This window comes from Corvus moneduloides, chromosome 1 (assembly GCF_009650955.1).
Source record: "Corvus moneduloides isolate bCorMon1 chromosome 1, bCorMon1.pri, whole genome shotgun sequence".
Taxonomy (NCBI): domain Eukaryota; kingdom Metazoa; phylum Chordata; class Aves; order Passeriformes; family Corvidae; genus Corvus; species Corvus moneduloides.
In genome coordinates this window covers 46476829-46496650 of record NC_045476.1, presented here as the reverse complement: position 1 = coordinate 46496650, position 19822 = coordinate 46476829, and the positions used below count along the sequence as shown (strand labels likewise).

The window sequence follows — 19822 nt, the reverse complement described above, 5'->3', positions numbered from 1 at the left end:
GTGTATTTCTCTTCTGTGGCACTGAAAAATATCAGAGATGTGGTATCTAAAATGTTCTCTCATCTCAGCTGACAACTGGGGTTCTCAAAGTGAACAAGAGAGCTGCTGCAAGCATTAGGTTAATGGCAAGTACTAATTACTTTTCATATTAGTGTTAATACTGGATAATGCTAAGGCTTCTGGTAAGGTTTGATTCCACAAAAGGTCAGGAAATTTTATTTGTCCATCTTTAAGAAAAATATGCCACCCATCTTTTAAGTACAGCTTTCTTCTGACATTTAGGTAGTTCCCTGGTGATGACTGCAGTGAAAAGAAGCAAACAAAACGTGACAGGTTCATCAAGCCAAAGTTTAGCTCTCCTGATAGACTACAAGACAAGGAAACAGAAAAAATAATAGATGTTTTTAGATGTACAAACCCAGGTTATCTCCAGAACTGGAAGTTACAGATGGAAAAGCTGTATCAGGTCCATCTTAACAACTCCACCATTTATGACAAGATTGTTCCTTAAGAACCTTTCAGTTTTATGCACCTACCCCCAACCTTTCTTAGTCCAAATACCCCACAACCTCCCCTCTGTAAGATGACTTGGTATTTTCCTAGCTGCAAAAATAATATGAAAAACAATACGTATTAGAAAACCTGCAAGAGGTAGATACCTGTTTGTTCCTGGATGTGACTTCTAAACTGCATTTCTTGTCCAGCTGAGATTTAAAGCTCCAAGGAGCAGAGAGCAAGCGTCTCTCAGATATTTGGAACAACACTAAACTTTCTTGGTATGTTCAACAAATAATGAAATAAGCCACTGGAGCATGCCATAGTCTCCCAGAGAAGAGTTCCCTGATTTCACATAGTAAAACCCAAGTGAAATCTTGGAAGAAATGCCATGCAGAGCAACTCAGCCCTGGATAAGGAGAGACAAAATTGCACTGCACCAGATGTAATTTCCTATTAGAAACCAGAAGCTTGTGATGGAGAAATGCACAGGAAAACATCAAAGAAAGAAGAAAAATAATTAAGCACTGAATTTGTTAATCACCACTTACAAGTTACACCACAGACTAAACTCTCTTTGTCATTTCTTCCCATCTCCTTTTATCTGCACAGGGAATAAGGGCAAACTGAATTATTTCTATGCATCTAGCAAAAAGAAAAAAACAACAACAACATAATTTTCCCACTTATTCTGGTATATAATCTGTGCACTGACTTTAGACTCCTACAGCACCCATGATGCCTTGTTGAGTCTTCCCTTTCATTCTATTTAATGAAAAATGTTGACAGACTTGGAAATGTTTGAGCATAGATCTTACAAAACACCAAGACTTCTATTTCAGATATATGGAAGAAAGGGACTGAACAAACATATGCTTACAGACACATAAGTGAAACTTAGAAGTCATACCTAGGAAAAGGTACGAAACAGGTTCAAACAGGACTCAAGTCATAGCCTTGAAAATACATTTCTTTCTCAGACCTGGAGCTATTTGTTAGTTTTAGAAGGATCCTTTAGAACAGGTATTCCTTACTGCAAGAAGTCTTGATATGTTTACGAAGCCTCAACACAAAGACCCAGTGTAAAATGAGAGGTGGCTGCAAGTCCCTTAGGCTCTTCATTCTCTGGAAATCAGAGCTTCTCAACCTTCAGAGTATTTCCCAAGCAGAAAAGTACAGCTCAGAAATGAGAAACAATTGCATTTTATCATATTTAAATTGACAAAGCAACTACCACTCTTTGCATCAGAGTTTCAAGTACTAATTCACCAGAGCAAAGGGAGAACTAAATGAAAGACATGGTAGAATTACAACCAGTATTTTTCTGAAAGGTATTCAAGGCCCACCTGAGAATGTTAATTAATAGGACACCAAGGCCTTATGCTCCTGACAACTTAATTCTGTTGGGGACAAGAGCATAAGGAGTGGTATAGTGATTAAGCCTCTTTGTGGGAAGTTGGTGGTTAATTTTTGCCCCCCTTCAGCTGATGGGATATCTTGTATGCTGCCTAGCATGTTTCAAGAGGACAGCTGAATAATTAGTAATCACTTTATTGTTCAACATATCTCTTCAATAAATGACAGATTACATATTGAATTCAGATGGATAACTGAGCAAAATTTTCCTCCCTTTGTATCTTTCTTCTAAAAAATATTTCTATCTTCTTTTGCTAAGAAAGTACATAAATGATTTCACAGACTGCTGCCAAAATCTTAAGAAAGATTCCTGAGATCTAACGTTAGAAACTTTCTTATGCGCTTTACTGATGATACACTTTACTTCTCATCATGAAAGTAATCTTCATGCCTGAGAGGAATGAAGAAAGCAGTTATAAGGATGCAGATTTCTGCAAAAAACTGATACAGAAAAACAAAGAGACAATTTTTTTCTTAATCCATAAAAGTGTAAACACTGCTACAGAATGAAATTTAGCAGAAGGTAGTCAGAGTGCAGAAGTGATGAATTTTTTTGCTTTCAAAGATGTTGTGCACCAAGAAGATGAGGGAAATCAGACTTTACATTGGCAACCTACTAATGGGACATGTACAAAGACAGTTCACAAATTCTGCTCTCTGCCAGAGATCTGAGTAAGCAAAGATTACTGTGTACAGCTTCATCTCAAGCACTTAATCCACTATACAGTGGGCATCTCCTGTATATTATACCCACATATATACACATGACATTCTAAAACAGCAAGAGGTTTTCTTTTTTTTTAATAGGTGAGTATATCAGAAACTGTGTGCTAGTAATATGTGACATAAAATTCATGAATTTATACATTTTATTCATGTGAATCTTTACAGGCTGTAACATCAAACTCTTGTTTTTAATCTAAAACCATCACATAACCATTATATATAGGGCAGGGGTGGTGCTTTAAGGATTAACAGTGATTAATCCCAGAAATCCCATGAAAAAGGTCTTTCAGATGAAATTGCATGATGCTTTCTATACAGCTTACTAGGTTTTATATAGTAACATCACTGCTTCCCTGAAAAGCATACTTTATCCTAAAAGTTTGTGCAGAATACCAAGCAAAGTTATTCTAAGGAGCAGAACTGCAGTTACCAGAGCTCCAGGATAACTTTAGCGAACTGTCCTTTAAAGTATCCTTTAAAGAGTAAAAGAACTTGTTTCTACTTTGTTTCCAACTCTTTCCTTCAGCTCTTTTGTCAGATAAGAAGACACTTGAAACTACCATTTAGTTTCCAGAATGTAGGTTGTTATTAACTTCATAGCATTTAGAAAATTTTATTACAGTGATTTATTCCTGAATTAACAGAGCAAGCATCTCACCTTTGGATCTCGGAGAAAAAGTGCTCTTAGGATAAGGGAGTGAACATCTCCAATAGATGGATAATGCATCAGAAGTCCCAAACAGGTCTGATAATTACTTGAAATCACTAGCATTAAAATGAAAATTAAAAGGAGAGAGAAAGAGAATATTACTGTCTTATTTTGCTATTCCAAAACAGTACTTTTTCCAGTGAATTCGTTACAGATCAGATTTTGCTGTCTTTTCCCACATAGTCTCTCAGAACTCAAGCAGAGTAAAAGGTATTTTAGATACACATAATCAAGCTTCATGAATACACTTGGTCCAGTCTAATTAAGAACGGTTCTAAAACTATGACTTTATGTCACAGACATTACGTTAGCTCCAGATTCAGATGCCTCAATTCAGACCTCTGTAGCTGTGCACCTGAATCCTGCCCCACTCAGTGGAGCTCAGGACAATACCGTCAGCAGAGCTTGAAGAACTACTCCTATACCCCAAAATGGACATGGACTTTTCACACTCTCCTCCACAGACATCTAAATTTAAATATGATAATTTGCGTTTATGACTTTATCATAAGTCTGACGATTTTTTGCTGAAATATATTTTATGTTGTTCTTATATACATATTTACATACACACACACACTCAGATACCTATGCATACGTAAAATTATTCAACAACTTGTTTTCTTCTAAATCAGAAATGTCACAAAATGTTCAGGAAAAAGGGAAAAGACTGGATTTTAATTTCATAAATACTAAAAAAATATAGTACACCATTAACTTGCTTAGATTTTTTCACTTATTCAGAAAATTTTCAGCATGCTTTGCTGAAGTTTATAATTTTGTTCTAATCTGCTTTATTTTACCTAAATCTATGTAAGCATACTCTGTGGCTTTTTGCTTGTTGTTGTCATCTTCAGATTTTTTTTTCCTTCCCAAATCAATCTAATTATGAGTGCAATTATTAAAGACATCTTTTCAAGCAGGTCTACGTAAACTACTTCATTTCTTTTGCACCATCTAAATCCAGGCAATCCATCTGCCACAGCTGTCAAAGCAATGCCTGTTAATGATGCCTCCACTCTGCAAAGTAAAGACAGCCTCCAACAATAGTAATTGTAAATAAATTTCTAACAAACTTTACTCTTCTGAGAACTTTAGCTGTAGTAAGAAATACCTTTAATTAATCAGGCATATTGCAAATACAAAATTATTTTGAATCACTAAAAGGCAAAATAAAGGGCAGTTTTGCAGACAGAGAAATTTAAATGGTTTACTTTTTTTCTTTCATGCTAATAAGCCTCATATCCTCCTGCACCTTACCTCCCTCAACAAGAGGATTATGGGGAAAAGATGCAGGACTGGGCAAAATGAATAATTATAATCTGTGTAAGGAACCACTTTATCATCTTCATTTCCGTTGCTGATCCGACAGCTTGTAATTTCATACATCTGCTTTCATTTGTAAAGCACTCACTTATCCTACTCATTCTTTATCTGTTCTGCCTGTTCTTTTTCCTACCCTTTGTTTTTCTTGTTCATATTCAGGTACCTGCTTTTTCTTCTTGAAGTCACAATGCTGGCATAATGAACACAATACAATGGCCTCCGTCAGAGTTCTTTCAGAGTGTAATACGAGCACCACACAGAACATACCCAATCAAACTCTCATACGTAAATCAAATTTAAGATACTGAACTGCAGTTGTGATCATGATGCCTTTTTACCAAAGCAAATAAAAACAGTGAATATTGATATTAAATGCTAAATAGTTTTATAAATGATAGACAGTAACACCGATGTGTTTCTCTTTTGAACAAATAAGTATGTGTTCTATTCTGCAATGTAAAATGCCTTAAAAATATCCTTTATTTTTCCTGGAAGAGTTCTTTGCTGTCTCACAGATAAAGAGAAAACTAAGTATTAAAAAAACTAATTTATTTTAATTGTGCAGACTTGACCCCTGACAAAAAAACTCCTTATCATCCAGAAAGTTAAAAAAATTCCAGCACTATAAATGAAAGACCTGCTAACTTTTATATAGGGTTTTTTTTTAATCTTCAGAGTTTCCCCCATATATTTAAACTGAAAGAGGGTAGATTTAGATTGGACATAAGGAAGAAATTCTTTACTGTGAGGGTGGTGAGGCACTGGAACAGGTTGCCCACAGATTTTGTGTATGCCCCTGGAAGTGTGCCAGGTCAGGTTGGATAGGGCTTTGAGCAACCTGGTCTAGTGGAATATGTGTCTGCCCATGTCAGGGGATTGGTCTAGATGATCCTTGAAGGCCTCTTCCAAATCAAACCATTCTATGATTCTTGTGTCTTCAGGACAAAATGTATAATATTATGCAACAGAGTGGCAATTTTCTTAAAAATTATAGAGAAATAGCAGTAAAACAAAGCTGAAGATACTTATTGGTGTTAAAAGGATTTCTAAAAATCATCTGTTGGATGAAGTTTCTAGAAGGAGATTCTGTGAAATACAAATTTATCCAGTCTCAGCAGTAGCTGGTGTGTCCAGCTGCCTTGTAAAAAGCTTGGTGGGTCTTCAGCTGTGATTTTCCTTCTCTCATTGACTTAGTGAGAGTCACATCTGGATCCAACTTCTATTGCGAACCACAAGTTCTCACTTCCCCAAAGAAGAATGCTACTGGCATTTCTCAGGAAAGGAGGAGAGAAACTCCTCTCCATAGAGAAGACAATCTTACTGTCCTTTTATTAATATTGTAATTCAGGGCCCAAAGGAACATCAAAACTGCCTTCTCCCTTCTGCTTTAGAAGAGACTGACCTTTCTCTGTTGGCCCAAAAACCACCCCTGGATACAAGCAGCAGTAATGTGGTGGAAAACCTGAACATCCACTGCACTGTCCTCAACAAAGTCCAAATTTTCTGATGCATGTAATTTCTTAAAAGCTTAGTATTTAATGTCACTGATCCTGTATCCAGATTACTTTGTAACCCTGGAAAGGTGGGACTACTCCCCCCTGCTGCTTTACATGTGGCCACGTTCTCCTTAGCAGGCCTTAAATTGAGTTAAACATAGACAAATGAACATCTTGCACTATAACAAAAATAACTAATTGGTTCCCCTAAGAAGAAGCTATGGCTCCTTTATTTCTCTCAAAATATTCATAGCACTTTTAGAGATGAAAAACTAAATTCTAACAATGACCATAACCTAATCTTCAAGTGGAAACAAGATAAAAATACACTTATTCTAATACTGTTCAGTCAAAATTAGCTCCTGGTGCAATAATGGCAAGAATTTACTATGCAAAATATAAACAGGTCTTCCAGGTTTGTTCGTTCTTGTCCTTCTGGGAAGGAAGTAGATAAAATAATCTATTTTTGCATCACATCCTTCCCTCCATTCTGATTTCATCAACAACTGCATGCATATTCACACTGGTGAAACAGAAGCAAATATTCATGCTTCTGATTTGACAGATTAAAAAAAAAAAAGTATTCCAAGAATTTTTCCAAAGAAACACAAGAAATAATTTATTAGAATTTACAGCTACACTGGTACACAACCCTATGCTTGGCTTATCACTCCACAAAGAAAGATCTGCTTGGATACAGATGTAAAACTGAACAGAGCAGTTTACAGAACGGCTGTGTACATGATTATGTATCTGTAATCTCTAAAATATATATACAGTAATCTGATAATCTAAATGTTCCCTTCTCCTTGAATTATATATTGTTTGAGCAACAGAGGATTTCAGAACTAAAATAAAAATGAGAAATACAGCAGAAATAATACTTTCTTAAAATCACGTCCTTGAGAACATCATAATACAGCACAGAAAAAAAATTTCATCAATTCTCAAACCAGCAACTTTCACCCATCCCCAAATGTGTTGTTATAAAAGAATCAGCACAATTTCTAAACTTTCAAATGCTTTGAGTACTGTATTATTATAATTGCTTATATTTGACATTTTTATAACATAATATCTTAGGAGCTTTATTATTGTTCTTATTGTTTCAAAGTTTCTAAACTAAAAATTTCCCGATGGTTTATTTAAATTAAAGATGATTATCACCATTGGATGTTTTGAGCTTACATTTCCTTTCACCAAATAAAGAGAAGCTTTTATAAACTTATTTTACTTGAAAATCTTTTTAAAATTACTACAACTTTGAACACTGCTCAAAGCTCAAATATTATCAGCAATAAAAAAAAAGGAAAAATGGAAAATTTTTCTTTTACAGATTTATAACAAAAGCTTTTTTATGAAATCAAGAACTGTGGAAATTGTTATGGTTTGAGTTTGATGTTGGAAAAATATATTCAACTTTACATTATTTATGACTTACTTTGCTTCCCCATTCTATTATGCTTAGAGTAACTAACTAGGTCCATCTGTAGAACAAGAAGTTACTTATTATAGAAACAGTCAAAAAATGAAGTATTAGCTGTCCTGACGAGATGACTTTGCCTCTCATTCGGGCAAACGTACTATACAGCAAAGCTATTTATTTATTAAGCTTGGGAAGTTCAGAGAAAAGAGGGAGACTGATTTCATACAAAAGCCTGGAACATATTTTTAGCTCACATTTTAGTTAACTCATACTGATACTTGTATTTCTGCACCACAAATCAAAAGAAAACAAAGCCAGAACAACTTTCCCTCCCCAGGAAGAGAGAGGCTTTTTACAAGCCTAGTTCTAACGTGGTTTTTTTTTTTGTAAAGGTAAGCAACGGCACAAAATAAAATACTGATGCTAAGAAACTTTCTTACATACCTCTTCAGTACATATCTCTACCAAAAATTTTAAGATTACTTCAGTTCACTGCGTATAAATAACCAAGATTTGGATTGCAAAACATAATGACCTGGAACCAGATCATCCTGAAACATCAGCATTAATTTTGAAATCTCTGACCAAAATTAAATGTCCACTTCTTTGGGAGGAACGAAAGGTAGCTCTAAATTCTGCATGTTTATTAAAAAGTAATTAAAAAACACATGAAGGCAGGCAGTGGAACGACATGTACATGTAAAGTACCATGTTATATTTTCAAGACTGGGCCCTAAAATAGGATCCACAGATGTTGAAAACTTCCTATGTCCTAGAATACAAAATTGTGTCAAATGTGTGACCTTGTTATAACCTAAAGCTTACAGATGGTATATACTTAACTCTGAATAACTTGCTATAGAATTCATATACTTAAAGACAGCCCCATACATCTTGCTGCGAAATGCATACTTTGTTGCATCAGTTGCATACAGAATTTTTTGCAGAATATGATAGGACAGCAGTAAATGCCTCAATTAATCATTATGTATCTTTATCCTCCCATTTACAATTATATAAGCTAAAAACATTTTCTTGATTGCTTTTTTTCCCCAACTTAATATTATTGGTCACCACTAAATTATAAGAATTCACCTGTGCACAAATTTCAGGTGTACTGAACCAAAATAAAATAAATTATAATTTTTTTAAGATGCTACTCTTGCACACAATAAACATATTCAGTAATTGATACTCATCTTTGCATTTCCTTCAAGATATCTCTTCGAAAATTGTGAGTCATTGTCTTGTGCATTTTCTCCTTTCTCACAGGGGAACAGCATAAAAATATTTCAAGTATCACAGGGAAGCTTTACTCAATTCGTGAGCTTGGTCGGAAGGTGGAGCTCTATACTTGCCTGTATCACTTAGAGCACATAAAATCTGCAACTCCATGTGAAAACACAGAACTACTCACAAAACAAACCTGCATTTAACTCCAAGATACAATTTGTTTCATAAATACGGCAGGCCATGTCTGATAATAAATAGCTCCTCTCCTAGTATTTGGAACGATTTTCAATATGTTAAGAAAGTCACAATGAAATTTAGCATGTTTAAGGTCTCTCTTTCAAGGAATAGGTTCGCATTCTTTAAAAAAAAATTGTAAGATAGCTGATACTTACAGGCATCTCTGATATACAACAACATGGCTACAAAAATGTAGTCAACTAAATTCAGGGTGATACTGTCAGCAAATAGAGCATCCCAGACAACCAGAAGATCCTGAAGTGGGAATTCACGTCCAAACAGGAGCCTTACCCATCGCCTGAAAAAAAGGGAAAAGTTATGATTTGTATTTCTCCATTTTAGCAAGTATGGTAAAGTCAGGACACATATCCCAGGATCAACTACAGTCCTAAACATTTTACCAGAAAATTTTGCAAAGCATCAAGAGCTGTGATAACGACTTGGCCAATTGTATTTGTGAAAATGTTACTGCATCTACATCAAAGAAATTATACATTACAGACTGTAGAAGCTTCACTGACTAATATTATTATGTGGGTGACCCTCAAAGGACAAAATATATCAATCCCATATACCACATTTTTGAGGATTTAGTGTGATAGTGACCTAAGATGAAACAGAGAAAATATTATGCAAAAATGGCCTGGAACAGCAGAAACAGGAGGGTGAAGTCAGTAGTTTATGAGAAGCCCTGAAAAGCCCAGTCAAGTGAAAGCCAGTTCAGAAGCAGATGCTGAACAGCAACTAAAATGGACCAGGTCACAGTTACTGCACAGGAGCTTTCTCCCTGTTATGGATGAAAGTGTCTGAAGCTCCATGTAAAATATGCTATGGATGCTATTTTCATTAAATCTAATTTAAATCTTTACAGATTTAGTGATAATCTGCATGTAGACTATATTGTTAATTCCTGTTCGTTTCTGTGTCCTTTTCATACCTAGCAAAATGTGAAAATTTGTCATATTAAATGCAGTATTTGCTTGAGGCTGGAAACTTGAGATGCAGTAGAAGAAAATTGTTTCTCTAGATTTCTCATTTCTAGTTCTGACTCTTACACTGATTCACTTGGTGACCTCAGGAAAGGCACTTCTCTTCCCTATTCCAGAACAGACCCAATAGCTTTGTATCTTTTTAGGTAGGATTATCTAAGGTCACATTTGAACGAGCTAAAGAATAGTTAGTAACATTAATCCTGAAATAGTTATTACGAAATGGACTTAAAAATAATGAATTACATTTTTAGCTGGGATATGCAAATAGCTACGCATGTGGAATCTGTTTATTCAGTGGCAAGAAAAGATTGATTGCAAATTTCTGCTAAGCAAATTAAGTCATTCTTTAAAACTCACAAAAATTTCTAAAAAGGCAACTAGAAATTTCTTGTTCAGGATTAGTTTCACTCGTAAGAATTCACGTTTAACCACTTTTGTTCCAGAACTCATTGTTGGTTTAAGGCATCTGGGGTTTTGTTTTTGCTTTTTTTTTTCTGATTACAGTAATAAAGAAAATACTGGACAAATGAATTCCAGCATGCCAGTCTAGCACAAGCTTTGAAGATAGTAAGAATCTGTACAAAAAGACAGTCTCTTATAAAAGAAATTCAAAGGGACTGTTGTGAGTCAAGGTTTTGTTCACTAAACTTTTACCCATGCCACTGGAACCATATGTACAATCCATAAAAATATCCATGTACAGATTTAGAGATCACTACATAGAATCTTTTCCTTGCAAGATATGTTCCTTTTTAAAAGTGAAAACACATGATTTCAAAGGCAGCATCATCTCACTCTCATATCAAACATTTATGTTCTAAGGTCTTGTAACTTTTTATGTTAGTACAGGAATTACAAAGTCCCAGTATTAGGTACAACAAAACAAAAACTCTGTATTTCCCTCTCTGATCAAACCCCTTTCCTATGAAGACTTATTTTGAGACCTCAGAAAAAGAATCAGAATTGTTAGATAAAAGCAAGGCTTATCTAGTGCATTTAATACCATGCCTATTCGACCTAAGGGATTTCGCCATAGAGTGGCACATTACCCTGCAGTGCCTAGCCTACAGGATACTATTGTCCTATGGTGACACAACATTACCCAAACTCTGTGTGAAGCCCATTACCTGCATTAGCAACTCCTCCCACCTGTAAAGCACAACTTTCAAGTTACACAAACTGTTAGACAAGAAATCTCAACAAAGCTTGAAGCATTTGAGCTGACTTTGCTTGTAACTACCCAAGTCTCATTCAAAAGCCTTACTAAGACTCTAATACACTTCAACAGAAAAAATACCCCATGGTGTAATGGGATTTATTAGTCCTTTATTAGAAATCTCTTTTGCTTCTTTACTACTTCATTATGCAGCGTTAATCGTTTGTAGATGCAGGTTTATTCTGCTCAAGCAGAAGTCATTCCTTTTTTTTCTCCTGCTTTTATATTTTCTCCTGGGAAAATTAAATCTCATTCCCCAGAGGTATCACGTTTCACAGATGTAGACGGCTGAAGAACAACTGGACTTCCTTTTGCAACCATAATATTGCCGTTAATTATTTGAACCTTCCTGTCTTAAAAGGAGTGAGCAATTTATACTGTTGCAAATGCATATTTACTAACTGCTCTCTTGTTTTTTTCAGCAATGTTTAGCTCACAGCATCTATAAACCGAGGGCCCTATTGCCTATGAACCATGCTGCCATATGGCAGGACTTCACTCAGCTTTTATATTCATAAAAAAAGATCTTAATTCTTTAACTAAGTGTCCACACTGAAAAGCTGTCTTTCAAACTAACACATTTTTATTGCTTTTACAAATATTTGCAGAGAATTAAGACACCCCTAATAATTGCCTTGGATATGATAAACCTTTTTGTTTCTCACCCCCCCCCTCCATTTTGGTTGTTTTTTTTTTTTTTTTTGAGATGGCTGTCTGTGTTTTAATTATTGTTCTGTCCTGTTAATCTTGCCTTACATCTGTTACACCTGCAGACTGTGAGACTCACAATAGTATACCTTTTATCACATGTGGTAATACAATAATTCATATTTTACCAGGCACACTTAGCAATTAAAATCTACAAAAAATCCCCCAGATTCTTTAAAGCCATAATACACTAAGGTACTACTACCTACATTGTAGAATATGTAACCGTATCTTCCACTTATGATTCCTATGATTCCTAAGTAATTAAACCAATATTCTCAAGAGATCGGTAATTACTAGTAATAGATAACGATTCATTAATGACCTTACAATATAGGGAAAGCAGGAGAAAACTCAGCATTAGTAAAGCCATTAAATAAGGCAATGATCCAGTTTTACCAGTTTTAACTAACACCACAACCATTTTGACTGAGATTTACAGGACAATTCCCCACGCATCAAAATTTAAACTTATGTTATGTGTTCCATATATTTAGCTGCTTATCTTCTCAGTCTTCTTGGAAGGCAGAGAATTCTTTTAAAAAAAATTAAATAAGCCCAAGAAATGGTTACAAATGAGGCAAAACAAATAGTTTAGGAATGTTTATGAGGCCAAAACAACAATGAAATCAGAAAGAATAAGAAAAACTGTAACAACAGGAAAAGGGAAAGCATCACTCTGAAGCTAAATGACTTGATCTAGGACTTAAAACTTGACAACAAGGTGCCTAAAAAATTCTACTGTTAAGAGCATGTTTTCAGTCATTTATACATTAGCTAAACTCAATGTTCAGTACATTTCCACTCCAAGCATCTGCTCAAGGCTTGATTTTTTTCATTCATTGATACTATTCATTAGAAAAAGGCTAAAAAAATTCTGCTCGTGCTTAACTTAGTTTTTTCTGCAAGCATTTCACTAAGGTCTAGAATCAAAACAACAAGGTCTCTGGTATTTTCCTTTTTACTGTGCATATAAAAAAAAGAGAAGCCCAAATTTGGTAATTCCTTGTTTGACCTAAACACAGCAGAGTGAAGATTTCCACAGAGCATGTTCTGTTTCTTCCAAACTCTTGCCACCAGCCCAAAAATGCATCTGCCACCCCATGCTTCATCCCAGCTACACTATTCTTCCTGCATGGGAAATGGTAAAAGTGTATATCATCCCCTGCAACGGCTACTGTCACTCAGGGGATGTGGTGGCAGAAGATGCTGTCGTTTCCAATGCTTGCAAGACTAGTCGAGGTCTTTCAGAGAAAGGATGGTCAGTAGGATTTTGCAGGATGTAATTTCATTTTCAATGCAAATCTCACTGCCTTTTTTTTCTAATAAGAAAATTATTTAAATGGACTGTAAGTATTGAAAAGAACACCATCTTATCAAAACTAAGCACTCGGAAGCTGAGAAATGCCAAAATTAACATCAGTTGTTTACTAACTGAGAAAATGATATGTAAGCTCTGTCTCTTTAAACTCTGTCATGAATTATGTTCAAGCAAACATTTGTAGCCAGTGCAATTTACTATGTAAAGTCATGGTCAATAATTTAGGAGAAAGGGTAGACAGACTTGAGCTGTGATCTGCTTGTTCAAAAATAAGATATGGAAAAAGGATGAGGAGTGACATTTGTATAACACTTTCAAAAGAGCTTAAAATTATACAGAAGATGAAGACTTTAGTGGTTCAATGCCAGCCAGTAAGCACTATGCTGGGCAGACTTGATGCCTGCACTATGATTTCAGGCTGTTTCTAACCTATGGACACGAGTGGGCTGCAGATGAGGAAGGCTGAGTACCTCCTCCAGGAGGTAACATGGGGGCTACTGCTCCTACAGCAGCGCTCACCAGCACTTGCATGCAAGAGAAGGAAAGACACAGCAAAAGCACCCTCAAAAGAAGACATTTGATTCCAGAAACTCTCACAGATTTGAGAGTTGCAAGAGGCAGTCAGAGGGGAGATAGGCCAGTTCAATCAGAGGATGTTACTTTCTTTTAGTGACACAAAGGACACGAAGGAGACCAATCAAGACAAGCCTCAGCAACATTCCAGCTTAGACCTGTTACACAGCCCATTTCTCCAGTGCTCCATCTCCTTCCTTAAAAAATCTCATTTTTATTAAAACTTCCATGGCTTTATATGATTTAGGATTTTGTACTGAATGTCCTTAAGAGATTAATAAAACCTTCAAATGATACAAGACAGAGAAGGAAACATGCCGGAAGTATAATCACAACCTGTTCTTTCAGCTACTCTTCTATAAGGCTTTTGTGGAAGGGCACTACTGCTTATGGTGCATGAGAAACTCTTAATGATCACAGATGAGAAGAAAAGCAAAACAGCTAAGTGTCACAACTAACAAAATGGCATTTCTAAGATAAACAAAACCTTATTAAAATCCAATATTTTGTCGGAACAGAAAAAAGCCTGTGAAACCCCTATAAAGTCAAAAAAACTGGTTTAAGAAGTTATGTGGGAAGCTCACCAGACTTTCAGGGATTTACAGAGACTTCTAATGTGTTCGATTTAAACACTGAGAATTTTACACACGGCATACCCTCATATGCACACTACCCATAAATGATGTACAGTGTGATATTGTTACAGCATATGCTCCATTTTTTGCCTTAATCTACTTAACTTGTGAAGGGAATGAAAACAGACATCTTGCTAGAAGATGTGTTTACTTCAACCATAAATTCAAATGTTAATTCTGGATTTATTAGATAAAATTATGTGGCCTTTGTCATTTGAGAAGGCAGACAAGATGATCAGATTTTCCTTAGGCTGTAAAACATTTAAATATTATAGATTTCTCCCACATTGTCTCCAGCAGTGTATGCTGATTGTAAAAAAGTGTGTGTGATAAGGAGGGAGAAAGTATGTGCCAGCATCTAACACATCATCCAGCTTCTCTTTAGACTGAGAGATAATAGTGAGTATATAAAAAGATTCTTCTTATGGGTGTCTGCCTTATCTGTTTAAGTAATTTCAGACTTGTATATGGAATACTGTTCTGCTAGAGAATGACACACATGCTTTAATGTGTCTAAGTGGGATTGTCCTGTTCTGGACTCCCATAAAGGTTGTTCACTTCACCCAGCTTCTCCTGTACTAGCTGCGTGAAGATTTGGTGGATCATTGCACCAAATACAGGAATCAGGGCCTTGCTGTTGGGTGGATACATGGTTGGTTATCAGTTTGCCCTTTTCTGTTTCAAATTCAGTTTGGCTTGTGGTCACATCTGTACAGTTTTAAGTTTTACACAGTTATATTAAAAACTCCTCAACCTTAAAAACTGTGATATCCATGATCTTTCTGCTCCAGCTTAGACATTGGAGTCTTAATACAAAGGTAAAAATTACAGTGTTTGAAAACAATTCAAATAAAAAAGAAACTAGACATTTACATTACAGATTATATGGGTTTCAAATCTACCATACGTTTTCCTGTCAGAAAAGAAGCATTTAAAATTAAATAATAATGATAATAAACACTCATTTATTAATATAAATCTACTCAAATTTAGGCTAAGTGATGAACAAGAATATCGTACATAGTTTACTTTGTTGCCTTCCTTCCACTTGGGAAAAAGGTTTTGATTTCTCTATTGGCATTTCCTCCAACTGTACATATCCTGAACTTTTTTATAGTAATTACCTGATCAAACACAGACTAGCATATCTCTTTAAAAGAAATACCTTGAATTTCATTTTTACTAAAAAGGGACACAAGCATCTAGTTCTTATGTGGATTATTTACTTTCCCATTTGATTTCTTTCAGATTGCTGGCAAAGATTACTCAGTTTTGCATTGTGTTTTGGGAAAATTCTATGCATTACCTTATTAATGAAGGTTTTGCTTTCTAAAAAATGAATTCCTAATAATTACTTTTCCTTCTCACTGTAATTTACCCTTCTCTGCAAAAGCACTTACTGCAGTTTTAAGCCAGACCAATTCTAATATATTCACTTGCAGAAATGCACGTAAGGAAAAAACTAAACTCCTATGTCACTCCTATCCTCAAAAAGGTTAAGAAGCATCCAAGGAACTACAGGCCTGTCAGCCTCACCTTGATCTCTGGAAAGATGACGAAGTAGCTAATTCTGGAAACCATTTCCAGGCACACGAAACACAAGAAAATCACAAGGAGTGGTCAGCAACCGGCTTTTCTGTAACACTACAAATTTCAAAAACAGAGCTAGGAACTTGAATCTGTTTAGAAGAGAAAACAGAAAGCCATTTCCTAAGTTTTCAGCAGGAGAGATGGGAGAAACTGGACCTTTAGGTGGAAATGTATATATTTACAATGTTCAGTTTCTTCTTCATTCCTCCTAAACACTACAAGTTAAAATGCTTCAATTTTAGTATTTCAGATATATAGCACTTTATAAAGGCTGAGTAATTAACAGCTATTCATGCACTGCATTGACACTGCCAGCCTGTGTTTGCAGCAAATACAACAGTAACAATTTACAGACCATTCGTCAGTGTGAAGGGGGGATAAAAATGTTGTACTCCAGTAGTTACCTACAGGAAGAATGATCACAATAAAATAGCTAACATACTTTCAGCCATTGCTGATTTTTATAAAGGACAGAAGTTCTAGACATGGTCATGATTTTTTAACAAGGTGGGTCCAGTTGACAACAAATATCACAGATCAAAGCCAAGGCACACATTTTTTCACTTTGGCCAACATACAGATGTTACAACATGAAGGATTTAGCTGCTACACTGTGACTTATTTAGCAGTTATCTGGGCTAAACTGTGCCTTGATTCAAAGTAAAAAGACTGAAGAATATTGCTGTGTTTCTGCAAAACAACTATATTTAAACAGCTCAGGCAATGTTCAGATTTAAAGAGTAAAGTTCAGCCTGATAAAATCATGGTGACAAACCAGAATGAAGAGAGGGGAGTGTGACATTACACCGGATAAAAAACCCTTTGAAGCCAATGATAAACACTCCTTAAGTACACGGAGTATGAGACTTCATCCCATCTTCCTCTTCACACTCTGTAAAACCCAAATATAATGACCGATGTCTGCACTTTTAAGAGAAAAATATAGGAACCTGAAGTTGTGCCTACTGAATTACTACTGTTCTTTGCCTCTGTGCAATTAAAACCTACAGTCCTAAATACTGATGATGCATGTGCATTTTGTTTTGAAAATCACTGCCGAGTAGCAAAAACATTTTCTTTTTTTTAACAAAAATAATTACAGGTGAATGATTTTAAACACTGTTTGCTGCAATAAACCTATTGAAACAAAAGAGGCACTTCTAAATTAGTGAAGTTCCTACTGATATCAGCTATTAGCAATTAGGAACTCCACGCCCCCCCCCCCCCCAACTTTTCCATCTTTAAACAGCAATGATTAAATTTGGTTTTAAAGTGGAGAAATTATATTAGAAAAACAACTCTCAGTGTTGCAATTAAGCACAGTTCTTAAGATGATAAAAATAAATTTGCTAATAGCTTTATCCATTGATTCAAGATGTACGCAGTAGGTTTAAAAAATATGATCCTTTTGTAAAATTTCTCTTTAAAAGAGGAGTTTATAATATTTAATTGTTCCATATTGTCAAATCTTGTATAGTGTTAGTACATTTTTCTGTAGAATCCACATGGGCAAGACTTAATCAAAAAGACATGTGTTTTAAAATAAAAGGAAGAGAGATAATTTTGTTAACAGCTCCAAAGTAAACAAATAAGCACTGATAAAATATTATAAAGTTTATAATCTATCTTTGAGACTTCCCCATTATAATTAAATAAAATGTCTTTTCTGTCCATAGAAAATTGAAATCTACAATTGAACCATCTTTCTATTACCCTGTAGTGAAATGTAAAACCAAATGAACTATTTTTTTTCTGGTATGCCAACTAAAGTATTTAAAAAAATTTCAGGAGATTTAACTTCTTTTAAATTCTTCAGAAGCTATCTGCCTATGTCCAGCAATGGAACTGCTACACTTTGCATTCAAACTAACAAGACAACATGTCTGTTGTCAATGTACAACCATCTTACCAATCCATGTTAGTCTTTTTTACCTCTCTAACCCTGCTTCTCCATCACAGGCATTTTTTGGTGTAACAGAAAATTCAGCTGATAACAAAGACATTTTTAGGTTTTCATGGATAACCTCTTTTTAATAATTGGTCTGTAGCAAGTCAAACTTATAGGAACCTGCTATCAGATGAGACCAAGCTGCATGGGACCAATGAAGCTTTTAAATGCACCCATAATTGCTTGTCAGTATTATCAGTTTATTAATTTTTTTTTTTTTTTGTGTTTTTATCACACATGTTTTAACATATTGGGAGACCAAATATTAGTAGAATTATATGTGAAAGACTCTTTTATGTATTGTTAGTTTGATTTTTACCATGTTCATTTTGTCATTTTACTGGGGAAAGAAAGGTGTGGGAAAAGTTTGTAATATTTTTCTTATGGTGTAGAACTTTGTCTCAATCAAATGGGAACCAGTGAATCCAACCAAATTTAGCCTGGGAGCTAGTACAAGGATGAGTACTTGGAATCATACAAATTAAGGAATATGTATTAACCTTCCCAGTTCTGCCTCAGAAGGCTTTAGGTTTATGATAATCTGGCTACATTTGTCAGAGATATTAACCAGTCAACTAAATAATCTTTATGAAAGAAAATGTCATATGGGGAGTTGTTGAGTTCCCCATCCTAGACCAGAAGGAGGGACAGCCATGGACTGTAAACAGGACATGGATAGAATACCAGCTCCCATGTAACTCTACCAGGAACCATTTATGGAACCTAAATACTACACTGTGAAACGCCACTTTTATTCCACAGAGTACGGGCTTTGGTGGAAGGATGTGTTTGCATGGAAACTTTTTTTTGGTTTTGCATGAGACCTTTTTACTCATAGATAGCCTAGTTGAAGGTAGGAGTATTCACTCTAATTTTTTGTATTCGTAATAGCATTAAGAGAAGATTTTAACACCCTAATCATACCCTATGATTATTCTCCTGATGCCTACTCTTGTATTTTCATTTTGGTAATCACGTTGTAGTTGACAGTGATTGGTACTATCCCACTTCTTTCTCTTCTTCCTTCTTTGCTTCTGTCTGCTACGTGAAAATCACCACTGTAGGAGAAGATTTGGAGTGAGCAGCAAACAGAGTGTTTGAGCCATGGGGTGGTGTGAGACACTGCAATGTGGATGGTTAATGACTCAAGCAATTGCCCATTTGGAAAAGCTACAGGGGCTTCACTGAGGCTGTGTTTGCACCCCACCACGGACGGGCAAGAGGAGAGGTTTGGGTGTGTGTGGTGGGAAACATCTGCATAAGAACAGCCCGGGTGCACCCACCACCAGAGGATGGCCACAACAAACTGACCTTTGTTTGGCAACAAGCTGGGTTTGAGCCAGATAAGGGAAAAGGCCAGTAAGAAGCAGGTCCTGCTGAGGTGGGATAATGCTTTTTATCATGCCAGTGTCCTCCCTTACACAGCTGGGCCAGGTGTAAATCTCCCCTCCCAGGGAAGGTCTCAGGACACTCGTGTTCACACCTGGGCCTGAAGATGCTCATCCCTTCCTGTGGGGCAGAACTGGCTCAACTGCGCTGGCGTGAGAGGCAGCTGTCATGGCTTAGAGGGTGTCATAACCCATCAAAGACCCCAAAGCGCCCCCAGATTCATTTTTGGGGCCTTCCACCAGACCGCTGCACCTGATCCCCGGTGTTGGAACAGACAGTGTAAAACTCCCCCCAGGGCAGGTACCTGGATGCTCCCACCTGAACATATTGAACCCACTGAAATCTATCTTTTGTGGGATTTCCTCACCCCTGATGGATCAAGGCTG

At 35.9% G+C, this 19822-nt stretch overlaps 1 protein-coding gene across 8 annotated transcripts in view; it reads right to left on the bottom strand.

The window, feature by feature from the left end:
- Positions 1-19822, bottom strand: part of TBC1D5 (TBC1 domain family member 5) — a 316694-nt gene that overhangs the window by 71077 nt on the left and 225795 nt on the right. For all 8 annotated transcript variants that reach the window (XM_032108463.1, XM_032108473.1, XM_032108445.1 and 5 more), the window contains 2 exons: positions 9220-9362; positions 3296-3402 (listed from right to left, as the gene is read on the bottom strand). In XM_032108463.1, coding sequence (XP_031964354.1) covers positions 3296-3402; positions 9220-9362 — 250 coding nt within the window. The remainder of the gene's footprint in view (positions 1-3295; positions 3403-9219; positions 9363-19822) is intronic.